Genomic DNA, 20,948 nt, shown 5'->3' with positions numbered 1-20,948 from the left:
CCCAGGGACCTAGGAAGGGCAGTCTTGCTCCCCACCTCCCCCCACCTCAGGGACACCTGGCAATGTCTGCAGACATTCTTGTCACAGCCTGGATGGGGCTGCTACTAGCATCTAGCAGGCAGAGGACAGAGATGCTACCACACACCCCATAGTGCACCCACCAGTCTCCACAACAAAGGCCTCTCCAACCCCCCTTGTCAACAGTGCTGAGGGTGGGAATCTCACTGTGTGAATGAATCCCCCCCTTCTTTTTAGCCACAACCACCTGAGGACCCAGGCGTCTGGGGTAGAGGAACCTGGAGGCAAGTCGTTGCGTCTGAGCTACAGGCGAAGGGTCTGGTCACCAAACAGCCCTACCAGCCAGTGACCTTCGAGTACTGCTGTGTGCCAAAGAACGTGCTGAGCTCCCTGTCTTGCTGTAACCTATGAGATTAGCAAGGTCAGCCTCAGATGAGGAAAGGACTCGCCAAAGGTCACAGCACTGGAGAGGCCAGAAATGATTAGCACCTGCCTGGCGGCAAAGCCCACGCCCTTAGGCAAATGGAGACCAGTGGAGGGGATGCTGTTTTACTCAGCACCCACCCAGAGTGTCCAGAGGGCATCAGAGAGCAGGACTCCTCACTGTCTGAAGCTGAGAGAATCGGGGGTCTTGGCAAGGCCAGGAGCTAGCCCAAGGGGGCTCTGTATGGAAAGGGATGTGGAGGGGAAACCGCCTCCTGTTTCCTGGGGGCCCAAGCAAAGTATCCTCAACTAAGAGGTGTCTCTGATAGTTGGGGAAGAGGGTGGGAGTGGGGAGAAAGTACAGGGGCAAAGGCTCCGTCAGGGCTGGAAGACCGGGAGACCATGTAGTAGTGCAGGTCCTGGTGAGAGCACCGTGTCAGAGAGGTGAGGTGGGAGACGGCAGGCTGGCCACAGGACCAAACCACGGACCTCCCCCCACTTTTTAAAATTATTTTATTGTTGTTCCATTACAGTTGTCTGCATTTTCTCTCCCCCTCCCCCCCAGGACTTCCCCTTACTCCATTGTGGGAGGAGACTGGGGGGCCATGGCCATGGGCAAGCCACCCGCAGGAAACGGACCTAGTTAGCCTGAATAGACGGCTGGCTACATTTTTCCTTTTTTGGGGGGTGGTTCCCCAAATTTTTTAAATTGAGATAACATTGGTTTATAACTATATGAGTTTCAGATGCTCGACATCTCTACGCACTCCAGCAAGCTCCCCGCCAACACTTCCGTTTCTACCTATCGCCTGACACACTGACCCTTTGCCCGCTTCACCCTTCCCCCAGCTGCAGCCCCTCTGGGAACCACCGATTTGTGGTCTGCCTCTCTGGGGTTTTGGGTGTTTGTTTGTTTGGGTGTTTGTTGGAATGAGTCTGTTTAGGAAAGAAAGCAGGAAGGCCAAAGAGGAGGGGTGATCCCTATCCTGGTTCCGCCCCTTCACTTGACAGAGAAGTGCTGCCTGGCGGCCTTCTGATGGCAGCTGGAAGGGGTCACAGAGCCACAGCCACCCGCACACTCATCTCTCTGTTGAACTGGCCGGGCTGTGAGATGAGCGGGGCTGGACGGGCTACCCAAAGCCCCAGGCATGTGGACCGGCCGCTGCCTCCCTCACTGCCCCTCCCCCAGCAAACACAGCGCTGCTCATTTACTGAGCGCCGGCCCTGGGCGAGAGCCTACGTGCCTCATGTGCGTATAAGCTCATTTCATCCTTCGGTAGCCTTTGAGATGGATACTATCATTCTCGTTTTATCTAGGATTCAATTACCTCATCTCTACAGCAAGGGGTAATAATAACACCTATACCACAGGTTTGCTAGGGACTAAAACAGTGGGGTACAGTGGGGGTGCGTCCAGCTGTTATGGTCCTTCTTGGGGGCAGCGGAGCTGTTGGAAAAGAACAATACGATCAGGTGAGAAGAGCCGGCCACATCCCTGGGTCTTCACCCCAACACGCAGCACCACCTTGGAGTCCACGCTCGCTGCGTGTGGCAAAGGCCTGCAGACCCACGAGCAGCACTAGCACAGCCTGCCCAGGCGCCCTTCCAGACCATCGACAGGGCTTTTTAAAAGGCTCAGAGGCCCATTACGTGCCTCCGGACAGCCAGGGGGCCAGGACCTCCATCAGCACCAGGATCCCCGTACACGGAGGTCAGCAAGCTGTCCCCAGGGGACTGACCTCAGGAAGCATGGGGGAGGGGGGCAGTGAGAAAGAGCCTGGAGATTCTTCTACCTGGCCCTCTTCCCAGCCTCTCACCTGGCGCTGCCCCGACTAGGACCTGTCCCCCCCGGCCTGAGCCAGTGCCCCACCCACACCCTCCCGAAAGGAAGGACCGGGTGTCCTATCCCCAGGTCCTCCCATTGATGCGAGAAGTACAGCTGCTGGGGGTGAGGACTTTGAGTCTCTAGAAGAAGCAGGAATTGGGAGCTGGGCGGGGCCAGCAGACGTCGCGGCCTGGGGACTGCATCTGACCCTTAGGAGCCCCGGGACAGGGTAGGACCTGAACCGCCCTCACCCAGATGGCTGCAGCCCCGGAGTGTTCCGTCCCTTTGGCGGACAAGAGGAGCAGCGGGGGGACCCCATTGTGTTCAGGGGCAGTGCGTTGCAGAAGTTCAGAAACCGCCTCTGCCTGCCCTGAACCCCCCACTTCCCGACTGCGCAGCAACTCAGGCGTGTCTTCGCTCCTAAAACAAGGTGTTCCAGCCCCTAGTGTAAAGGGGCGTGATGAGCATTAAAGGAAATGTTTCTAACATGCCTCGCACACAGGGTCAGCTACGATTACCTACAAAGGGAAAGACCCAGGGGTGCTCTCCTCTCCTCTTAAGGAGACTCAGATAAGAAAACAAAAAGCAAATTTTAAAAAAATACAAATTAAAAAAGAAGACCCAGATGCCCCAAAGCTTCTCTCCACCTTGTGCCCGCTGCTCCGACCTGTCCGTTCAGTCCTCACTGCAAGTCTGGGAGTCCCACTGATGGTGGAGACATCTCCCTCCATCCCTGCCTCCCTTCTCCTGAGCTTGGGCCCTCTCGTTTTCGGAGGGAGAGGGAGATGTTACACAGATGGGAAGATGTTAGTTACTTGGAGTGTTCCAGGGGCTGATGGGACTGGTCTGTCGATCTTGTCCGGGTGTCTGGCGTGTCTGGCATTATAAGGGATGAGTTCTAATCTCTCTGCCACTGACCTATTGTGTGACCTTAGTCATTCACCCTCTCTGGGCCACATTTCCCAGTGTTTAAAGAAAGATGAGTCCCAAAGCTTCCTCTACACGTCTGTCCTGTGTTTGCCCTTCCGTGGGCCTGTGACTAGGTAGATGAGGGCACCCCCTTTTGCCTGAACGCAAAAGGTAAAAGAGGAGGAGGATGTGATAAACCCCGTGTCACCACCTGAGTGTCTGAGATGTGGCAGAGCAACTAAAAACATTCAAAGATGGAAGCTTCATATCACGCAGATTTTTCACCTAGAAAGTCACTGTGGCTGGGGGAGCAGGGCACCTGGGTTTGGGAAGAAACTTGGCTTAATCCGCCCTCCCTTTAGGGCCCACATTCCCGAGCCATTCGGTGGCAGGAAAGATGGGAATCAATTGTAGTTAATAATTAATCCCTAAAGAGCATTGAGAGGCCCAGGCCTGGGTGGGGCCCAGACATCTGCAGGAGGAGCACCTCCTCCACTCCCCTCTCTGCAGGACCAGGCACCCCTGGGCGATGGGTGAAGAGGGACCACCCACTGTTTTCCCAAGCAGCCCAGTGAGCGGCCTTCTCCTGGGTCCTCAAAGTTGTGTTGGGAGAACTGGAAAATCCAGTTACCCAGCTTCCCCCTCCCATTTCCCCCCAAATGCCTGTGCTAAGGATTGGCTGTAGAAAGGTAGGCTGGGTAAGGAGAGGCAGGGGGTTCTTCAGACATCTCTTCTGTCCATCAAGAAGGTGGCCACAATGGGGACCACACTGGCCCTCTTCCTCCTCCTGACCCTCCTTGGCAGCTCACATGGAACAGGTGGGGGCTAGAGGGCTGGACACAAGGGTCCTCACAGCAGGAAGAGGCCAAGAAGGGGAGAGAGAGACAGAGGCACCGAGTCCTGAACTCCCCAGAATTCCGGCGTGAACTCTGCCTTGAGAGGGTCTGAAAGGGCCCTTTGGGAAGAGGAAGTCTGGTGGGGGTGCGGCAGGAGGGGTGCCCACATCCCCAGCCCTGGAGGCTGGGTCCTCAGCTGTACCCCTGGGTCCCTAGGGCCAGGAGTGACTCTGCAACTGAAGCTGAAGCGCTCCTTTCTTGCAAACTCACCCTATGGTTCCAGCTCCCTGGAATTACTCGAGAAGGTAGGTTTTTGGGAGGGGAAAGGATGGGCTTGTGTGAACTCAGATTGTGTCTCTGAGTTGGTGTGGGTCTCTCTGCTGGCACCTGGCCATTCTAGGTGTGAGAGCCATTTTACACCTCGCTCTAACCCTTTCTCTCCCCCAGCTCTGCCTCCTCCTCCACCTCCCATCAGGGACCAACATCACCCTCAATCAGGCTGGATCCCCACAGCACATTACTTGCAAAGTCTGAGAGCAATCAGAGCCTGTGCCCCTCTTGGACGGTGTGTTTGCCTCGCTCCCCGCCGGGTGCAGGGGGAATACCCTGGCCCTGTCTTCCAGCAGGCCGTCACCTGCTGTGTGGCAGGAAATATGCTGAATTAAATGACTTTGTGGATTCGTGCGCCCGCTGTGAGAAAGGTGTTGGACACCCAAGACTCTGTCTGACTCTCCTTTGAGAAGCAGAGGGGGTTCCGGGATGGACTCGCTCTTCCTCAATGCCAGTTTCAAAGGCCTAGAGGGAATCTCGGGAATTAACTGGGGACACACACGCACACCAGACACACACTTCGATGTGAGATCTTCAAAACACCTGGGAGTAAGGGAGAGACCGTGTACTGAGCTCAGACTTTGCTCCAGGTGTGACGCTTCCCCAGGTCAATGCTTGCAGCAATCTCAGATGTAGCATAATAGGTATTATTATCTGATTTTATAGATCAGGAAGCTGAGGCTTAGGGAGGCCAGGCCACTCACCTGACATCCATTTGCGGTGGAGAGGTCAGACACCAGACAAGTCCTTGGCTTAAGCAAGACTTTTGTTTCCTCTCCCATTGCCTGAGCTTTGGGGCCGGGGGCTCAGAACCCAGACAAGGATGTGGACCGACACCCGCAGGACCGGGCCCTCTGACCCAGGGATCCGTACAGGCCGGTCCGGGTAGGAGGAGGGGTGGGAGGCAGCTCAGCTGATGAGAGGGCGGCCAGCTGGTGCAGGTGGGGGGCATGGAGGTTGTGCTGGCTAAACGTACATGTAGCCACAGGGGCCCACACTAGAGTCCTGGCTGAGCTTCTCATCCATGTGGAGCCTGCATTTCTTCACCTGCAAGGTGGGTGTGATGGCAGTACCTGCTTCACAGGATTGTCCTGAGGGTTACACAGACCAGCTCCCTGGGCACACGCCACCGTGCCTGTCAGATAAAGGGGCACAAGTGGTAAGGGTTGTCGTTAGAACGGAACACCGGTTCCAATGTGTAAGTCCCGTCAAGGTCCAGGGTTGTCCTGCCTGGTTTGAGGCAGGCACGCATGTGACCCCCACTCAAGATTATCTTAACCTCTTACCAGCTGTCTCAGATTGCAAGCATGAAGCCAAGACGTGACCGTTTGGGGTATCGATAGGGTTGCTTCCTGCTCTCCACAGCCCCTGCCCCTGCCACCCACCCCCCCACCCGTCACCAGCACCAGAGCGAAATTAGAACCTTACTGCTCTGCTGGGAGATACAGGCAACAGCTCTGTGTGGACGCCCCTGAAGGTGGGGGGGCACAGGAAGTGGAAAAATAAAAACAAAGCTCACAAAATCTCCCTAGTTTCCTTAGTAATCGTCCTGAATTAGCGCAGAGGAGAGCTGGCTGAGGGCCCAGGTGTTGCATGACTTGCCCCAGTGGGCAGGCGACACCCACAGGTGAAGTGTGTAGGCCCCAAACAAGTTGGGGGACTGATGTCTGGATCCCCAAAAGACTGGAGGAGCAGACAACTGCTCCTGAACCCGGTTCTTAAATCTCAGAACTTGAAATCGCTGGGCTGAGATACCAGATTCTTTTCTCAAAGAATTCCCTTCCCAAACTCGAAACAGGGCAGTGCAGTGAAAAGAACGTCGGGAGTCACGGGACCTGGTGTGGCAGAAACTGCTAAGTGTCCCCTTACAAGAACTCTCTTCCATTTGGACGGTCATGTGAATTTCAGCTGAGCACCTGGCTCATTCTATTTCCCAGCCTCCCTTGCAGCTGGGAAGGGCTGGGGTTAGGGTCTAAGGGGCTACAAGTAGAAAGGAAGTATGCAACTTCCTGGTAACATCCTTGAAAGGAAAGGAACTGCCACTTCAGAAGGAAGAAAACAAAGTCCTTACCACGGCCAAGGTCACGGACCAGCACTTTCCAACCGCACGTTCTCTGATGATGGAAACGCATCAGAACCTGCGCTGAGCAGTATGGTGGCCACTAGCCACGTGCGACTACCAAACACTTGACATAAGGAACCGAACGTTGAGCTTTATTTAATCGTAATTATTTTAGCCAAACAGCTACCATTTTGGACAGCACCACCCAAGATAATCCTCCTTGAGCCTTCCTAGTTCTGTCCCATCACTCATGCCTTTGCTCATCCCCCAGCTGCTACTCTCTGAGCATTCTGGGCATGCTCCCCGCCCTGGCTTTGCTTTGGCTCTTCCCACCACAGGAACACTGCTCCCAGGCATCCGCTCAGCTAATGCCTGCACCTCCTGCAAGGCTCTGCTTAAATCTCACCTCTACAGTGAATTCGACCCTGCCCCCGTTAATACTACATCCTGCTCCTCAACGCACACCCAAGTCCCCTTACCTTGTTCTACACTTTCTTCCTCACGGCATTCACGACCTTCAGACACACTCTGTATTTCACACCTTCACATGCTATTTCCGACTTCCCCTGCTAGACCCCAAGTACTGCCAGGGCAGAGGTCTTTGTTCCTTTCACTCATCGATAAATCCAAGGGTGGGCGCACAATGGGGCCCAGTACGTAGCAGGTGCTCCAGATATACTGAACTGGGGGAAGAGAATAGGAAGCTGCCCATTCCCTCCTTCCCCTCTTCCTCCTGGGTGGGAACGTGAATGTGCCGTTGGGGACTGGGGCAGATCTCAGGCCTAGAGTTAGAAAAAGTGTACCAAGAATGGCAGGAAAATGTTAAAAGGGGTGACTCTTCTGCCCAGAGAAGAGGGGACACTTATAAGCTGCCGTGACACATGAAGCGTGGCTACAGCCACCAGAAAGAACTTACACCTAATTCATTGGGTTGAATCCCAGATGATACTTCATCCAAGCTAGTCTTATTCTCTGAGCACGTTTCTTCATGTCTAAACTGGAGAGAAGGTCCCCACCCCTGAGGCTCTCAGAAGGATTAAGTAGCAGCAGGGAGGCCCCAGCCATGAGAGGCCAGCCACAAACAGCAGCTCCTCGAGAGTCAGCCCCTGAATCCCACTGAGATGAGACAAGGTGTCTGGGGTGGGGAGGTCGGCATCTGCCCGTCTCTGTGTACCTCTGTCAGGGGCTCGGAAGGGTGCCCCTGGCACTCTGGTCTCAGGTACACAGAGGGAGGGGCACTCTCTGCAGCCCCTCCACACCCCAGGGACTGAGCCAAGGAGCATGGAGGTGGAGAAGTGCCAGCAGAAGTCGGGGCGTTGTTGGTAAGTCTGGGAAGCAGGGGGAACCCGGGTCACTGCGTGAGGCTCACGAGGATTCTTCTTTCCTCCAACACGGTCGGTACTACCCGGCATCCACACTCCCACTGGGGCCCAAACCGAGCGCGAGGAAGAGGCAGCCCTCCTCCTTTCCCAGACCAGAGTCTCAGGGAACCACTGAAAGACAAGAAAGTCCCCACTGAGGGAAACAGAGATAAAAGAACCACAGACACATGCGTTTGAGATTTTAAAAGTTTATCTGAATCTCCTCGTGCCTAAGCTTCCAGGTGGGGCTGCACGGGAGGGAAGCAGGGGCAGGAACGTGTCACCCACAGTCACGCTGACCAAGCTGGTTTGTTCCTGCAAACGAGGGAGGCGGGCCACTCGGACTCTGAGGCACCATCTCATCAGCTGCTGCAGGATCAGTTTGCTCTCAAAGGCAGGCCTGGGAGGGTAGAGGACCGCCGGGACAGTGAGTGAGGGCTCAGGGCTCCCTGGGGCCAGGAGATGCGTCCATCAGCTGCCGGAGGTGAGAAGCTGCCTTGTCCAGTTTCGACAATTCCAGCTGGATCGAAGAAAGCTGGACAGGGCGAGAAGCCAGTAAGGATCCAGGTATGAGGCCCACCCTCCTCGTACCGCGTTCCCTCAGGGAGGTGAGCTCCCCGGGTGGCCTCCCAGCCTTACCCTCTGCTGCCTCTGAGTCTCTGCCTCTTTCTCGGATGGGGTCCAGGCTATGAGGCCATCAAACTGCTTCTGCAACTTGTGTCTTCGGGCCGCCAGCAGAGGTAGATGGGCCTGGGGGTCCACCAGGCCCTGCAGGAGAAGAGACACATCCGTGGCCCACCCAGTACTTCCTTCCTCCCCACGCTAAGACCCCTCTGCACTTCTATAAAACTCACCCTTGCCCCTCCCCCACCCCGACATCCTCCCAGCACCTGCAGCTCCATGTAGACCTGGACCGTGTCGCTGCCAGAGGCCTGGGCCCAGCCAGAGGGGGCGGCTGCATCCGCGGGTAAGAGGCCCACGGCCCCACAGCGGGCCAGGGTGCCCAGCGGCTCCAGGAAGGCTTCAAAGGCACGCTGCTCTCCAGGCTCTGAGCTCTGCAGCAGCACTGGGAGGAAAGCAAACCTGTCAAGGCCCGTGACCCTGTCCCCTTCCCACCCTGCCCCTCCTACCCTGGGCCCCGCCCCCAGCCTTCCCTTCTGCCCCCCAGCCCCTTCTTTCTGCAGGGACATGCCTCACCTCGAGGCCGGGCCTTGGTGAGCTGGTACATGGCTTGAAGGGCCCTCAGTGCCTGCACAGCCTCCTGGACCCGGGAGAAGCGCCGCTCCAGCTCAGGCTGGTGCCAGTGTTCCTAGAGACAGGGACCCGGAGTTGACCAGCAGGCTCCTGGGACTCCCGCACCACCCGCCCTCCCCACTGCTCTGCACCACCGCAAGGATGGAACACAGCAAACAACGGGAAGCCATCTAAGACCTTAGATGACCCGTGGCTGACATCTGCCGAGTCACTCTGATGGAAGACGGCAAACAACCAAAAATAAAACTTAAAACGTACTATTCAGACTCACAAAGCCACGTAACTCACAAAACCACATAATTAAAAGAAACTTGGTTAAGCTTTGAAATGAAGTTTTGGAGTTCAGTTTCCTGTGTTCATCCTTCTCAAATTATTAAAGCTTAAAACTGCACTGAGACTTCTGGGTTACCCTGTGACTAACGTCTAATCCTCATCACGACCACGACATTGACCACTGCTGTCCCCAGTCTAAAGATGGAGGAAACTGAGGCACAGCCACGCAAGCTGGCAAGCGTCAGTCCAGCAACAGCCCTGCTCTTGTCCGCTGTGCCGTGCCACTCCCCAGGACAGCCCGTCTCCCCAAAGACTCTGAAGCACAAGCCACTGCTGTCGGTGTCCCCACAGCAGCAAACCCTTTTAGAGCACTAATCCCCACCCTTCTGCACTGGCCGCTCCAGGAATGCGGGAGACTCACCACGCTGCTGGCACTGGGGTAGGGGGCAACAGAGATGCTGGGGGCAGGGAGGCGGCCGGGCCTGGGGGGAAGCCTCTGCCAGAGCTCCTCAGCCAGGAAGGGCATGAGCGGGGCGAGCAGGCGCAGCCCAATGTCGGCACAGGAGAACAGCACCTGAGGAGGCCCGGCGGGGCGGGGGCAGTGTAGCAGCCCCGGCTTCACAGCCTCCTAGGGAAGAAGCCTGCAGGTCAGGAGAAAGGGCCACAGCCAGAGCCCTGCGCCCTCCACACACTGGCAGCCCTACCCGTGGGGGCACTGTGGGTAGGAAGCATGCCATGGCTCGGCACCGCTGGCTGTCCCGTAGAAAGGGAATCTCAGGCAGGGATTCTCAGCAGTGGATGGGGAATCAAATTGTTGGGAAGGTCAGATAGTTCAGACAAAGAAGTACAGAGGTTTTGCTTATAAAAGAAACAGAGGATTTTTTTAAAAGGTTGAGAAACAGAGGTCGCGGGCAGCAGTGCTGAGCTAGCAGGGTCACCTGGGTCAAGCAGTGACAGTTCTCACCACCCCGTCCTGTCTGGTGAGGCAGCACTTGGAAGAGGTGGGGGGCACAGGTTGACCGGCTGTCCCTCCCAGTGGTTCTCACACAGGATCAAGTGTGAGAACCTGGGGTCTAAAGGCCACTCCGCTTCCTCCTTGTCCATTTACAGCTCCCGGCCTGCCCAGGGCCCAAACTCAGCAATCAAAGGCTGAGGAAGACGCTCCATCTGCCTCCTGACCCTGCTTTTCCAGAAGTCTCCCCGCATCCTCCTCTCTCCCCAGGTGACAGGCAGGAACAGTGGCTAGGCCAGTCGCAGGAAAGAAGGGAACTGGGACTCCCTGGCTCATCCACCTTCCTGCCCTAACTGAGGGGACGATCGGGAACCTTGCTGAGTGCGCTGCCAGGGAACCCAATCCCCAGGGGATAAGGAGCAGGTCTGCAGGGATGCAACGCACAGCAGCCCCAGCCCCACTCACCAAGTACACATCACAGAGGCTGTGGAGCCAGAAGTGGCGCAGGGCATGGGTGGCAAGTGGGAGCTCTTGGGTGAGGAAGCCTCGCTCGCACTCTCGGGTAGTGTGGGCCAGTCGGCTCAGGATCCAGGTGTCCATTGGGGTGGAGGGGGACAACTGCAGGCAGGAGGGGGGTGCAGGATGGGGACAGCTCGACTCCCACTCCTCGCCTTTCCTGCTAGATGCCATCTTCCACCTCAGGCATCAGACAGCCCTGCTCCCAAGCACCTCTTCTTTCTCTCCTACCTCCTCTGCAGGCTGGGGAGTGAACTTCTCCCCCAGGACATTGAGGATAAAGCGCAGGGCATTCCAGATCTTGTTGCAGAAATGCCGGGAGCTCAGGACCTCAGAGACAGACAGGTGCAAGTCGCCTGCTGGGAGGGAGAAAAAGCAGAGAGCGGGAGAACCAAGATGGCGGCGTAGGTAGACACACTGCGCCTCCTCGCACAACCAGAACTGACAGAGAATCGAACAGCAAGGGGGACCAACACCAAGAAAATAGAAAATAAACATTCATCCAGACTGGTAGGAGGGGCGGAGACGGGCACCGGGGTGGAGAGGACTCGCGTGGCTGTGGCGGGACTGAGACTGGCGGAGTGTGGGACAAATGGCGCAGGCAGTCCGAGCACTAGCAGACCCTGCGGCCCCACATTTGCACAGATAAACCCAGAGGGCCGGACTCAGAGTGGCAGAGATCGGGACAGGCAGAGCAGCGGGTAGCACCCCGCGGCCCCACATTCGTGCACAGATAAACCGGGACGACCATCGGGGAGCGAAGCAGATCGCGTAACCCAGGGCTCCAGCACGGGAGAAATAAAGCCTCAAACCTCTGATTGAAAACGCCCGTGGGGGTTGGGGCGGCAGCGGGAGAGACTCCCAGCCTCACAGGAGAGGTTGTTGGAGAGACCCACAGGGGCCTAGAGTGTGCACAGGCCCACTTACTCGGGAACCAGCACCAGAGTGGCCCAGTTTGATTGTGGGTAGCGGAGTGAAAGATTGAAATCCGGAGGAGAGTGAGGAGGGCGCCATTGCTCCCACTCGGCCCCTCCCCCATGTACAGCATCACAGCGCAGCAACCAGCATTACCCCACCCCTGGGAACACCTAAGGCTCCGCCCCTTAAAGTAACAGACACGCCAAGACAAAAAAAAAAAAAAAAAAAAATGGCCCAAATGACAGAACACTTCAAAGCTCCAGAAAAAATACAACTAAGCGACGAAGAGATAGCCAACCTATCGGATGCACAGTTCAAAGCACTGGTTATCAATATGCTCACAGACTTGGTTGAATCTATTCGAAAAACAGATGAAAAAATGAAGCCTATGCTAAGAGAAACAAAGGAAAATGTACAGGGAACCAATAGTGATGCGAAGGAAACTGGGACTCAAATCAATGGTGTGGACCAGAAGGAAGAAACAAACATCCAACCAGAAAAGAATGAAGAAACAAGAACTTGGAAAAATGAGGAGAGGCTTAGGAACCTCCAGGACGCCTTGAAACGTTCCAACATCCGAATTACAGGGGTGCCAGAAGGAGAAGAGGAAGAACAAAAAATTGAAAACTTATTTGAACAAATAATGAAGGAGAACTTCCCTAATCTGGCAAAGGAAATAGACTTCCAGGAAGTCCAGGAAGCTCAGAGAGTCCCAAAGAAGCTGGACCCAAGGAGGAACACGCCAAGGCACATCATAATTACATTACCCAAGATTAAACGCAAGGATCTACATCCAAGATTACTGTATCCAGCAAAGCTATCACTTAGAATGGAAGGGAAGATAAAGTGCTTTTCAGATAAGGTCAAGTTAAAGAAGTTCATCATCACCAAGCCCTTATTATATGAAATGTTAAAGGGAGTTACCTAAGAAAAAGAAGATCAAAAATAGGAACAGTAAAAATGACAGCAAACTCACAGTTATTAACGGCCACACATAAAACAAAAACGAGAGCAAACTAGGCAAACAACTAGAACATGAGGGTTGTCATTAAGGGAGTGGGAGGGGGAGAGGGGGGTAAAGGTACAGAGAATAAGTAGCATAGATGATAGGTGGAAAATAGACAGGGGGAGGGTAAAAATAGTGTAGGAAATGTAGAAGCCAAAGAACTTATAAGTATGACCTATGGACATGAACTATAGGGGGGGAATGTGGGAGGGAGGGGGGTGGGCAGGATGGAGTGGAGTGGGGGGGGAAATGGGACAACTGTAATAGCATAATCAATAAATATATTAAAAAAAAAAAAAAAAAAAAAAAAAGAAAAAGCAGAGAGCATGCAGGTGGACCGCGGTGACACTGGGCGCCCTCAGCCCTGCCAGCCCCTCTTCACACCTCCTGCCCCAGCTTACCCAGGGCCCCATGGGAGCACAGGGCAAACCGCAGGGCATCTGTCCCACACTCAGGGATTCCGTGAGGGAAGTCCTTTCTCTGCAACCAGAGGGGGGAGGTGGGGAGGGTTTCTATGAAGCCACAGGGCCAGAAGCCTGGGTAGCAGAGCAAACAGGTTGCTGTGAGGTACGAGGCCAGATGGGGCAGACACCGGGACCCACCTGCGCTGCAGTTGCTATTGCCAGCTCTGCAGGGTCCAAGTTCCCATCTCTCAGCTTCTCCTGCAGCACCTAGGACAGGTGAATATTCACTGGCCTCAGTCCAAGACCGACTCCTCCAAGGTTCCCACCCACTGTCCCCCCAGCTGACTTCTCTCTGTAGGCTCCCTTCTCTCCCCCACAAACCCCAGCCTTGTCCAGCTCTCATCCCGACCTGCAGCTCCACCCCTCTGATGATGTCCCGTGGGTCCAGCACATTCCCCAGGGACTTGCTCATCTTCCGGCCCTGCCTGTCCCGGACCATGGAGTGAAGAAGCACCTGGGGGTATGGAGGAGTCAGCAGAGGGCAGCTTGGAGAGCCTTCCCCAGAGGGCCCCTTGGGGTCTCTGGCTTCCGTGCTTTAAGGGTTAAGGTGGGAAGTGAGTCCCGAAACCGGAATAGAGAGCACAGACAGCACCATGGTGGGGTGGAAAAGAGAACACGGATGGCAGACTGGAGGTGGAGGGGGGGGCATTAAGGGGGAGCTACCTTGTTGAAGGGGAGCTGCCCTGTGAGCTGGGTGCCCAGCATGACCATTCGGCCCACCCAGAACAGCAGGAGGTCGCTGCCCGTTTCCAGAAGTGACAGGGGGTAGAACCGACTGAGGTCTGGGGTCTGAGGGGAAAAGACAAGCAGGAAGGGCCCTGGGTGCCGTCTCCTCAAGACTTCCGGAGGGCCCAGGTGCGTCCTCACAGCCCCCACCTTCAGCCTCTTCCCCTCGAGCCGGCGCCTCACCTGGCGGGGCCAGCCCAGGGCAGAAAAGGGAAAAAGAGCGGAAGAGAACCACGTGTCCAGGACATCAGGGTCTGCAAAACAGAGCAGGGGATGGAGACGAGTGGCACCTCAGCTTCTAGGGCCTCAGCTTGCTGCTGCCCACCCCTCCAGCCCGGGCCTCCCTGCCAGCTTTTCTGATGCCACCTCCCCAAGACCGAGGCCCTCACCACGCTGCAGGGTCAGCTCTGCCCCTGGTCTCCCTGTCAGCTCCGCAGCCGATTCTCTGGCCTCAGCCTCTGTCCGGCCCACTACCCAGCAGTCTTCCCTACTGCCCTGCGAACAAGGGAAGTGTGAGGAGGAAGCTCTGGCAGCTGGGAGACTTCCCTCTCCCAGGCTCTTGGGAGGCCCTCTGGCGGTGAGAGGAGGAAGCCGCCCTGATAAGCTACAGCACCTGAAAGGCAGGAAGCTGGGCTGGCGATGAAGCCCAGGACTCCCTGCTAAGGCCCTCTCTCCACCCCACCACACCACACTGCCCAGCCCCATCCCTCCTGCACTTCCTCCTACCAACCTTCCCGGGCTCCTCTACGAGCAGGTAGGCTGGAATCCGATGGCCCCACCACAGCTGCCGTGAGATGCACCAGTCCCTGCCACAGAGCAGAGCACTTCTCAGTGTGCGCAGTGGTCCCCTCCCGGGTCCACAAGTGCCCCTCTTACCCGATGCGGGAGAACCAGAGCTGCCAGTTCTTCTGGTGAAAAGGTGGGCTCAGCTCCAGGGCCCCAGACTCCACAGCCTGCAGGGAGAAGGCCTTCAGATGGTGCCACCCATCCTGCGCCCACAGCGTCCCTCCCGCGTGGCTCTCGAGCTCAGAAAGGACCTCCCAAACCTCCTGAGGACACAAGCCAGCCCAGCCTGGGCCACCCTGCCTCTTTGCTCAGCTGTCCTGCCCCTTCACCCCTTCCCCAGGGTCACTCCTTGCTTGCTTACAACCTCACCTGGGCAGCCCGGTCCCCCATCTCCTGGCAGCGCACAAACCACTGGCTCTTCAGCAGGTATTCTACCACGTCCCCGGAGCGGCTGAAAGGGAGACAGCTGAGTCCGCTGCTCCCCCAGCCCTGTGCCTCTGCCCCAGCGACCCAGGACCCTACTGGGTGCCAGGTCCTCAGTACTGAGAATACAGCAGCCAATGAAGCTGACAGAGCCCGTACTCTAGCACGAGGGCACAGAGCCCATGCCATGTCCCCTCTAGGGGGATCGGAGGTGGAGTGAAAATGGGTCACCTGCAAATGGGCAGCACCATGGGATGGCTCTGGAGGCCCCGGAACAGGCCCCTCTCCCTCAGTGCGGACACTATCTTTTCCCGGGCCACGAATCGATGCAGACCCTGGGAAAGCAGCAACAGTAAAGGTTAAAGGGGCCAGAGAAATGAGAGTGGGAGAGAGGAGGAGGGCTAAGGGTTCCCCTAAAGGACAGCGTATCACTGAGGCCGGTACCACCTGCAGCCAGTCCCCACAGACAGAGGTCATGGTCCCATCCTCTGCAACGACGCTCAGGGGGGTCAAGCCGTGTCGGCTCCCCAGCTCAGCATCAGCAGGACTGTGGGCTGGGGTCACCTTCACTGCCCCTGGGGGAGCAGAGACGCCGTAAGCACTGAGCCCTGACCCTGGCTTTCGCTTTTCCAGAGGGATCATCACCGCCCATGCCCGTCCCTCTGCTCTTCTCTGCGCCTTCCGTTCCCCTCACCCACTCAGACTACTCCAGACGAGCGTTCCTTCCCTCCTTTCTTCCTCCTCATCTCCAGCCCTCAGCACCCCAGCTTTCTTTCCTCCCCCCGACCTCCACTCACCTGTGCCCAGGTGTGGCTGTACAGCAGGGTCTGTGATGAGGGGGAGAAGCTGCCCCGTCAAGGGGTGACGAAGTTGTCGCCCATGTAGATGCTGAAGGGAGAGGGTCACGGACAGGCATGGTGAGCAGAGGGACCAGGCAGGGCAGGGCAGCCCCGAGGGTAAGATGGCGACCGGATGAAGGGTCAGAGGGGCAGTCAGCCAGCTCTTCTAAGGGGACGGGGTGTGGATACTTTAGGCTTTGCAGGCCACATGCAGCCTCTGCCCGATTACTCCACCTGCCACTGTGGCCGAGGTGGTGACGCGGCCGAGACGAGCAGAGCCTGTGAGTGTGGTGTGCACAGACACAGGCAGCGTGGATCTGCCCCTGGGCAGACCTGGTCAGCCTGCGCTAGGGGAAGAGTGCAACACCAAGACGAGAAGGGAGCAGACTCAGAGCCGCTGGAGACCTGAGCTGAGAATACTTAGGAAAAGGAAGCGGAAGGCGAGAGAAGGAGCCGCCACCCAGAAAGGAAGGGAAGAGAAGGCTGCGGGAAGGCACGCCGGGGCTGGGAGCACTGGGCATTACCGTGTATCGGGTGTCGTCGGGATGAACGGCCACGGCCACATCTCCGGGCAACGTCTCTGGCCTCGTGGTCCCTATCACGACCTCGGCGTCTGAGGACAAAATTCAAGCATGTCTAGCTAGCAGTCGTTCTCACTCCTCACTGCCGACACGGCTAAAGCCAGGAGAACTGGAAAAAGGAGGAGCAGGAGCAGGTGAGGTTGGGCAGACCCCCAGCAGTAACTCCGGAAAATTAGGACCAGAGTTTATAGGAGCCCGGGTCAGTGTCTGGTGCCAAGGAATTCCTCGACAGCTTGCACGGGAGAAATGGGTGTGGCGTTAACAAATGCAACCAGAATCGCTGATGGTGCCCAAAGGACACTGAGCATTTGGTGTCCTAACCACAAACGCTGCGCATTCTTTGGGTCTGGCACCAGTCCCTCCTACAAGACACAGACTCTGACATTCCAACCGACTGACCTTCCCCTTCTCCGAACTTTCCGGAACACCTGCTGTTCAAACCACACCTCAGAACTAACCTTCCATCTCTTTTGGAGGAAGCAGCCTCCTGCAGAATTATACGAAGCTCCCACAGGACGGTGACCACGTGCTTGTCTTACGTGGCACAAAACAGTGAGGGTAAGTGCCCACGAAAACACAAACACGACCAAGGTTCCTTGTGCCCCTCCCACCAGGTCATGTGTGAAACAGGCTGGTGGGTTCCCTCCCATCGGCCCAACACAGGTTTGAGGAAGCAGGGGAAGCAGAGATCAGTGGGCACCCCTTCCAAGGGCTGTCCTCACCAGGCTCTCCATCCACAGGGAAGGCCACCGAGACAAGGAGGCCAAAAGACACAGGGGTGGGGCAGCCAGGCAATCGAAGCTCCGTGCGGCCAGGCAGGGACCGGCTCTCCACCTAGAGGCATGGAAGCAGCAGGCTCTGAGAGCGGCCTTTCTTCAAGGCTCACAGCCAGTCCTCCCACCTCCACTGCTCTGCCTGCCCAGCCTCCCTGCGCTCTCACCTAATTCTTGCGTAGCATGGTTACAGTAAATATTGCCCGGACACTTAAACCACACTCGGGTACTGTGCTGAGCACCTTCCACGAGTTCCCATTTCACTCTCCCAACACCCCCAAGACGCAGGCATTCCCATCAGCCCTAAATTACAGATTAGGGAAACTGAGGCTCACAGGAGCCAGAAGTCACAGAGCTGGCAGGTGGCAGGGCCTGGATGTGAGTGCAGGCAGTCTGGCTCCAGACTCCAGGCTTTCACCCGGCTCAGCACGCTCCTGCTCATGAACCTGCTTCTCTTTTCCTGCCTTACCTCGATGTCGGAGATGGCTGATCTTAAAGCGCATGACCAGTTGACAAGCTGCTGGCTGCGGTACAACAAGCCTGCCTTGTGAAGTCGCACGAAAGCTTCAGTCACAGCCACTGAGGAGCCCTAGAATGACCTGAGTGTCCACATCCACAGCCCCTTCTCGACCCGTCACCCCACTCAGGGACCATCCCTCCCACCCTGCTTGTCCCCGCACACACCACAGCCCAGCTCCCTGCACACCTCTACACGCCCACAGGGACCAGGCTGGGCACACTCACAGCGTCCATAGTGAAACATTCTCGGTCCCAGTCCAGGGAGGCCCCCAGAGCCTGGAGCTGCTCACGGATCTCTCCCCCCTTCCTGCGTACAGAGAGACTTGTCAGCAAACATGTCCCGAACACCAGTAACGTACCAGGCCCAATGCCACCCCAGCAACGCTGGAGGCTGGGGTGAGCACACACTGACGTAGCCTCCAGAAGCTAATGGGGGCAGACTCACAAACCAGTGTGAAGCCCCCTACAAAATTTAAAAACGTATAAAGTCCTACAGTAACAGAAGAAGGGGCAGCCAATTTGTGGGAAACCTAAAGAAGCTTTATGAGAAGATGGCATGCGATCACAGACCCAGAAAAATGAGGGCAATGTCAAGCAGGTGGAAGGTGGGAGTGGGTGAGTAGGAGAAACAAAGAAATCTAGGCAAGGGAAAAAGGGGTGAGTGGGGGGGGCAGAAGCGTATGTGTATTCACACGTATGCACATGTGTACTGAATACACACATCTTATAGTATCATCCTCAGACACACACCCACAGGCACACACAGGCACACACATTCACACAGCTTGGGTACCCTAACAATCTCTAGCAGGGGTGTCCAACCTGCAGCCCGTGGGCCACATGCGGCCCAGCACAAAATCGTACATTTACTTGAAACCTTTTTTTTTTTGCTCATCAGTTTTCGTCAGTGTTTGTGTATTTAATGTGTGGCCCAAGACAACTCTCCTCCCGCTGTGGCCCAGAGACGCCAACAGGTTGGACATCCCTAGAGCTCAAATCTCTGGAAGTCAGGGAGGTGAGGGAAAATGGGAAAAGCAACCATAAGCGGGGAGAGGGGCGAGAGAGCGAGGCCCCAGATGCATGGCCCGCACCTCCCTCTGTCTGTCGTACTCACTCCTCCTTCCACTTCCACACCTCCTGGAGGAAGTCTTCCCGGCTCAGTTCGTGCCTCCTCACCCCTCGCTCCTTCCACAGCTGCTTCTCCACCATAGCCTACCAGATTAGGGCGCAAAGGAACAGTGAATCAGGTCACTTCTCGGGAGAGATCTCTTTCACCCAAGAAAAGGAAACAGTGGCAAATGACATACTTGGGTAGCGATTCCTGCATGATCTGAGCCAGGGACCCACAACACCTGATCCCCACGCATCCGGTGCCTGCAACAGAAACACCGGCCCGTGAAGCCCTGAGCTTATGTTTACCCTCACTCCATGCCCCTTTCCCTTCCCTCTGAGAGCTCAAGCAGCCCCTTCCCCTCACCAGCGCACGAGAGCGTCCTGGATGGCCACCGTCAGGGCATGCCCGATGTGCAGGGAGCCGGTGACATTGGGAGGCGGGATACACATGGAGAAGGTCTCCCCTGTAGCCTGAGGCAGCCTGACCTAGAAGCAAGGGAGAGTCAAAGGGCAGGGAGGACAGGATCTCACCTGGTGAACAGCTCCCTCCGGCATCTCCAAGGCAAAAAGGACAGCAGGAAAGAAAGGTCCCACAAATAACAGGGAAAGGGACAACCCGCCAACAGAACGCTTTGGAGACGCCAGGGCCAGCAGACAAGCTCTCCAATGTGGCTGGCTGTGAGCTCCAGACTCGGAAGCTCAGTTGTTCTTACCAACTCCACAGGCCATTGACCCCGAGGACTGTTCAGTACCCCTCCCTGCCAGGAACAAACCTGGTATTCCGGCTTGAAGAAGCCCTCTCGAACCCACCAAGGGTACCAGGCCGCCTCAACGTATTGGGGGCTGTATGCAGGAGGTAGGGGCTGGGACACATCTGTGGAGGCAGAGGAGAGCTCTGCAAACCCCTGAACTCCACTCCCAGGCTGCATTTCAGCAAACCAAATGGGCAACGAGAATGTGAAAGAGAAGGCCTTCAAGTTTCCTAGTTACCTTTCTTTTCACCAAGTTCTGTGGGGATTTCATACAACACTATTTCCTTAGGAGTCCAGGCCTTACTGGATTCTGCAGGTGACTGGGGGGAGGAGGGATCAGAGAGGGAAGATGCAGTTCCCAGTAAATGCCAGGCACGTGGAATCCAGCAGTCTCTCTTCCAGCCCCTCCCAAGTCTTCTCAGACAAGCTGTGTGACCCCAACCTTGCTCTTCCGGGCCAAGCCAGCCTCCAGCGCCACCTGCTTCTCTCGCAGGCGCTTCTGTTTGGCTTCACGGTTCCTCTGGGAGATGGGGGATCCATAGGGCTCTGACTGGGTAGAAAGGGTACGGGACCTGGGGAGGCCCCGCGAGGGCCTCAGCCCCCGTTGTAGAAAAGAGGCCAGAGGCAAATGAGGCATCAGGAGTACTCGCAAAGAGGCCGCGATCGGCTCCTGACAGACAAAAAGCACAGGAGGCTGGCTGTGGGGGAGCGGGAGGGTCACACCCCTAGGTCACACCCTACTCCTTATTCCCCGCCCCCTGCCAGCATTGCCGTTATTCTATCCCTCCCCGCACAACCCTTACTCCCGGAGGACTGCAGGGCATGCTGTTGACAATAACAGCATCCTGGAGCCACAACATCAGGTCTCTTCTGGGGAAGGGTCAGCATTTCTGGCCCCAACCTATGCGTGGGACACGTGGGGTGACCGCTAACACGTGGGAAGGTGAAGGACTCGGGGATTCGGGGAAACGACCGACATCTCCGTGCCCGAGAACCTGCAAGGTGCCCGGCCCGTCACGGCGACCTCGGCCTGCCCAGACACACCGCCCGCATGGCCTCCAGCTCCACACGTCCCACCCACCGGAGGCCACCCCGGCGCGCTCACCGGGGCGAGCCCGCAGCGATCCTAGGGCGCCCGGCGCGCGTCGCGCGGCGACGGCCGAGCTGGGGAGTCACCAGCAGTGGGACTCCGGAACAGACCGCAGTCCGCGCGGCGCTGGGAGGGGAGGGCACGGGGCTCCGGGGCGCATGCGCGGTCTCGGCTGCTCGGCCCCACCCCCTACCCACCC

At 56.9% G+C, this 20,948-nt stretch overlaps 2 protein-coding genes across 4 annotated transcripts; one reads left to right on the top strand and one right to left on the bottom strand.

Annotated features, from left to right (window-relative positions):
* Positions 1-3,877: 3,877 nt before the first annotated feature.
* On the top strand, positions 3,878-5,038 carry SFTA2 (surfactant associated 2). Its single transcript, XM_024557695.4, has 3 exons — positions 3,878-3,993; positions 4,228-4,316; positions 4,459-5,038. Exons 1-3 carry the CDS (start codon positions 3,933-3,935, stop codon positions 4,543-4,545), a joined length of 237 nt encoding a protein of 78 aa, XP_024413463.2. The 5' UTR covers positions 3,878-3,932; the 3' UTR covers positions 4,546-5,038.
* Positions 5,039-7,632: 2,594 nt separating this feature from the next.
* On the bottom strand, positions 7,633-20,887 carry VARS2 (valyl-tRNA synthetase 2, mitochondrial). Of its 3 annotated transcripts, none has more exons than XM_071219718.1 (30): positions 20,767-20,887; positions 20,102-20,330; positions 19,898-19,979; positions 19,681-19,781; positions 19,272-19,393; positions 19,102-19,168; positions 18,909-19,006; positions 18,020-18,101; positions 17,745-17,864; positions 17,225-17,336; positions 16,446-16,534; positions 15,880-15,970; positions 15,530-15,657; positions 15,314-15,417; positions 15,029-15,110; positions 14,750-14,826; positions 14,604-14,679; positions 14,263-14,368; positions 14,057-14,127; positions 13,811-13,936; positions 13,497-13,601; positions 13,286-13,354; positions 13,085-13,163; positions 10,991-11,118; positions 10,709-10,861; positions 9,713-9,919; positions 8,962-9,073; positions 8,659-8,830; positions 8,404-8,532; positions 7,633-8,299 (listed from the first exon to the last, which is right to left on the bottom strand). In XM_071219718.1, the coding sequence occupies exons 2-29, from the start codon at positions 20,294-20,296 to the stop codon at positions 8,451-8,453; spliced, it is 3,036 nt and encodes a 1,011-aa protein (XP_071075819.1). In that variant the 5' UTR covers positions 20,297-20,330; positions 20,767-20,887; the 3' UTR covers positions 7,633-8,299; positions 8,404-8,450. The 3 variants fall into 3 exon arrangements, with proteins under 3 accessions (XP_071075819.1, XP_071075818.1, XP_053769971.1); XM_071219717.1 differs by having other exon boundaries at positions 7,635-8,299; positions 8,655-8,830; positions 10,991-11,115; XM_053913996.2 differs by having other exon boundaries at positions 7,637-8,299; positions 8,655-8,830.
* Between the last annotated feature and the right edge of the window lie 61 nt (positions 20,888-20,948).

Source organism: Desmodus rotundus, chromosome 11 (assembly GCF_022682495.2).
Source record: "Desmodus rotundus isolate HL8 chromosome 11, HLdesRot8A.1, whole genome shotgun sequence".
Classification (NCBI taxonomy): Eukaryota; Metazoa; Chordata; class Mammalia; order Chiroptera; family Phyllostomidae; genus Desmodus; species Desmodus rotundus.
Note: the sequence above shows the minus strand (reverse complement) of the source record. Positions and strands in the feature narration are given on the sequence as shown.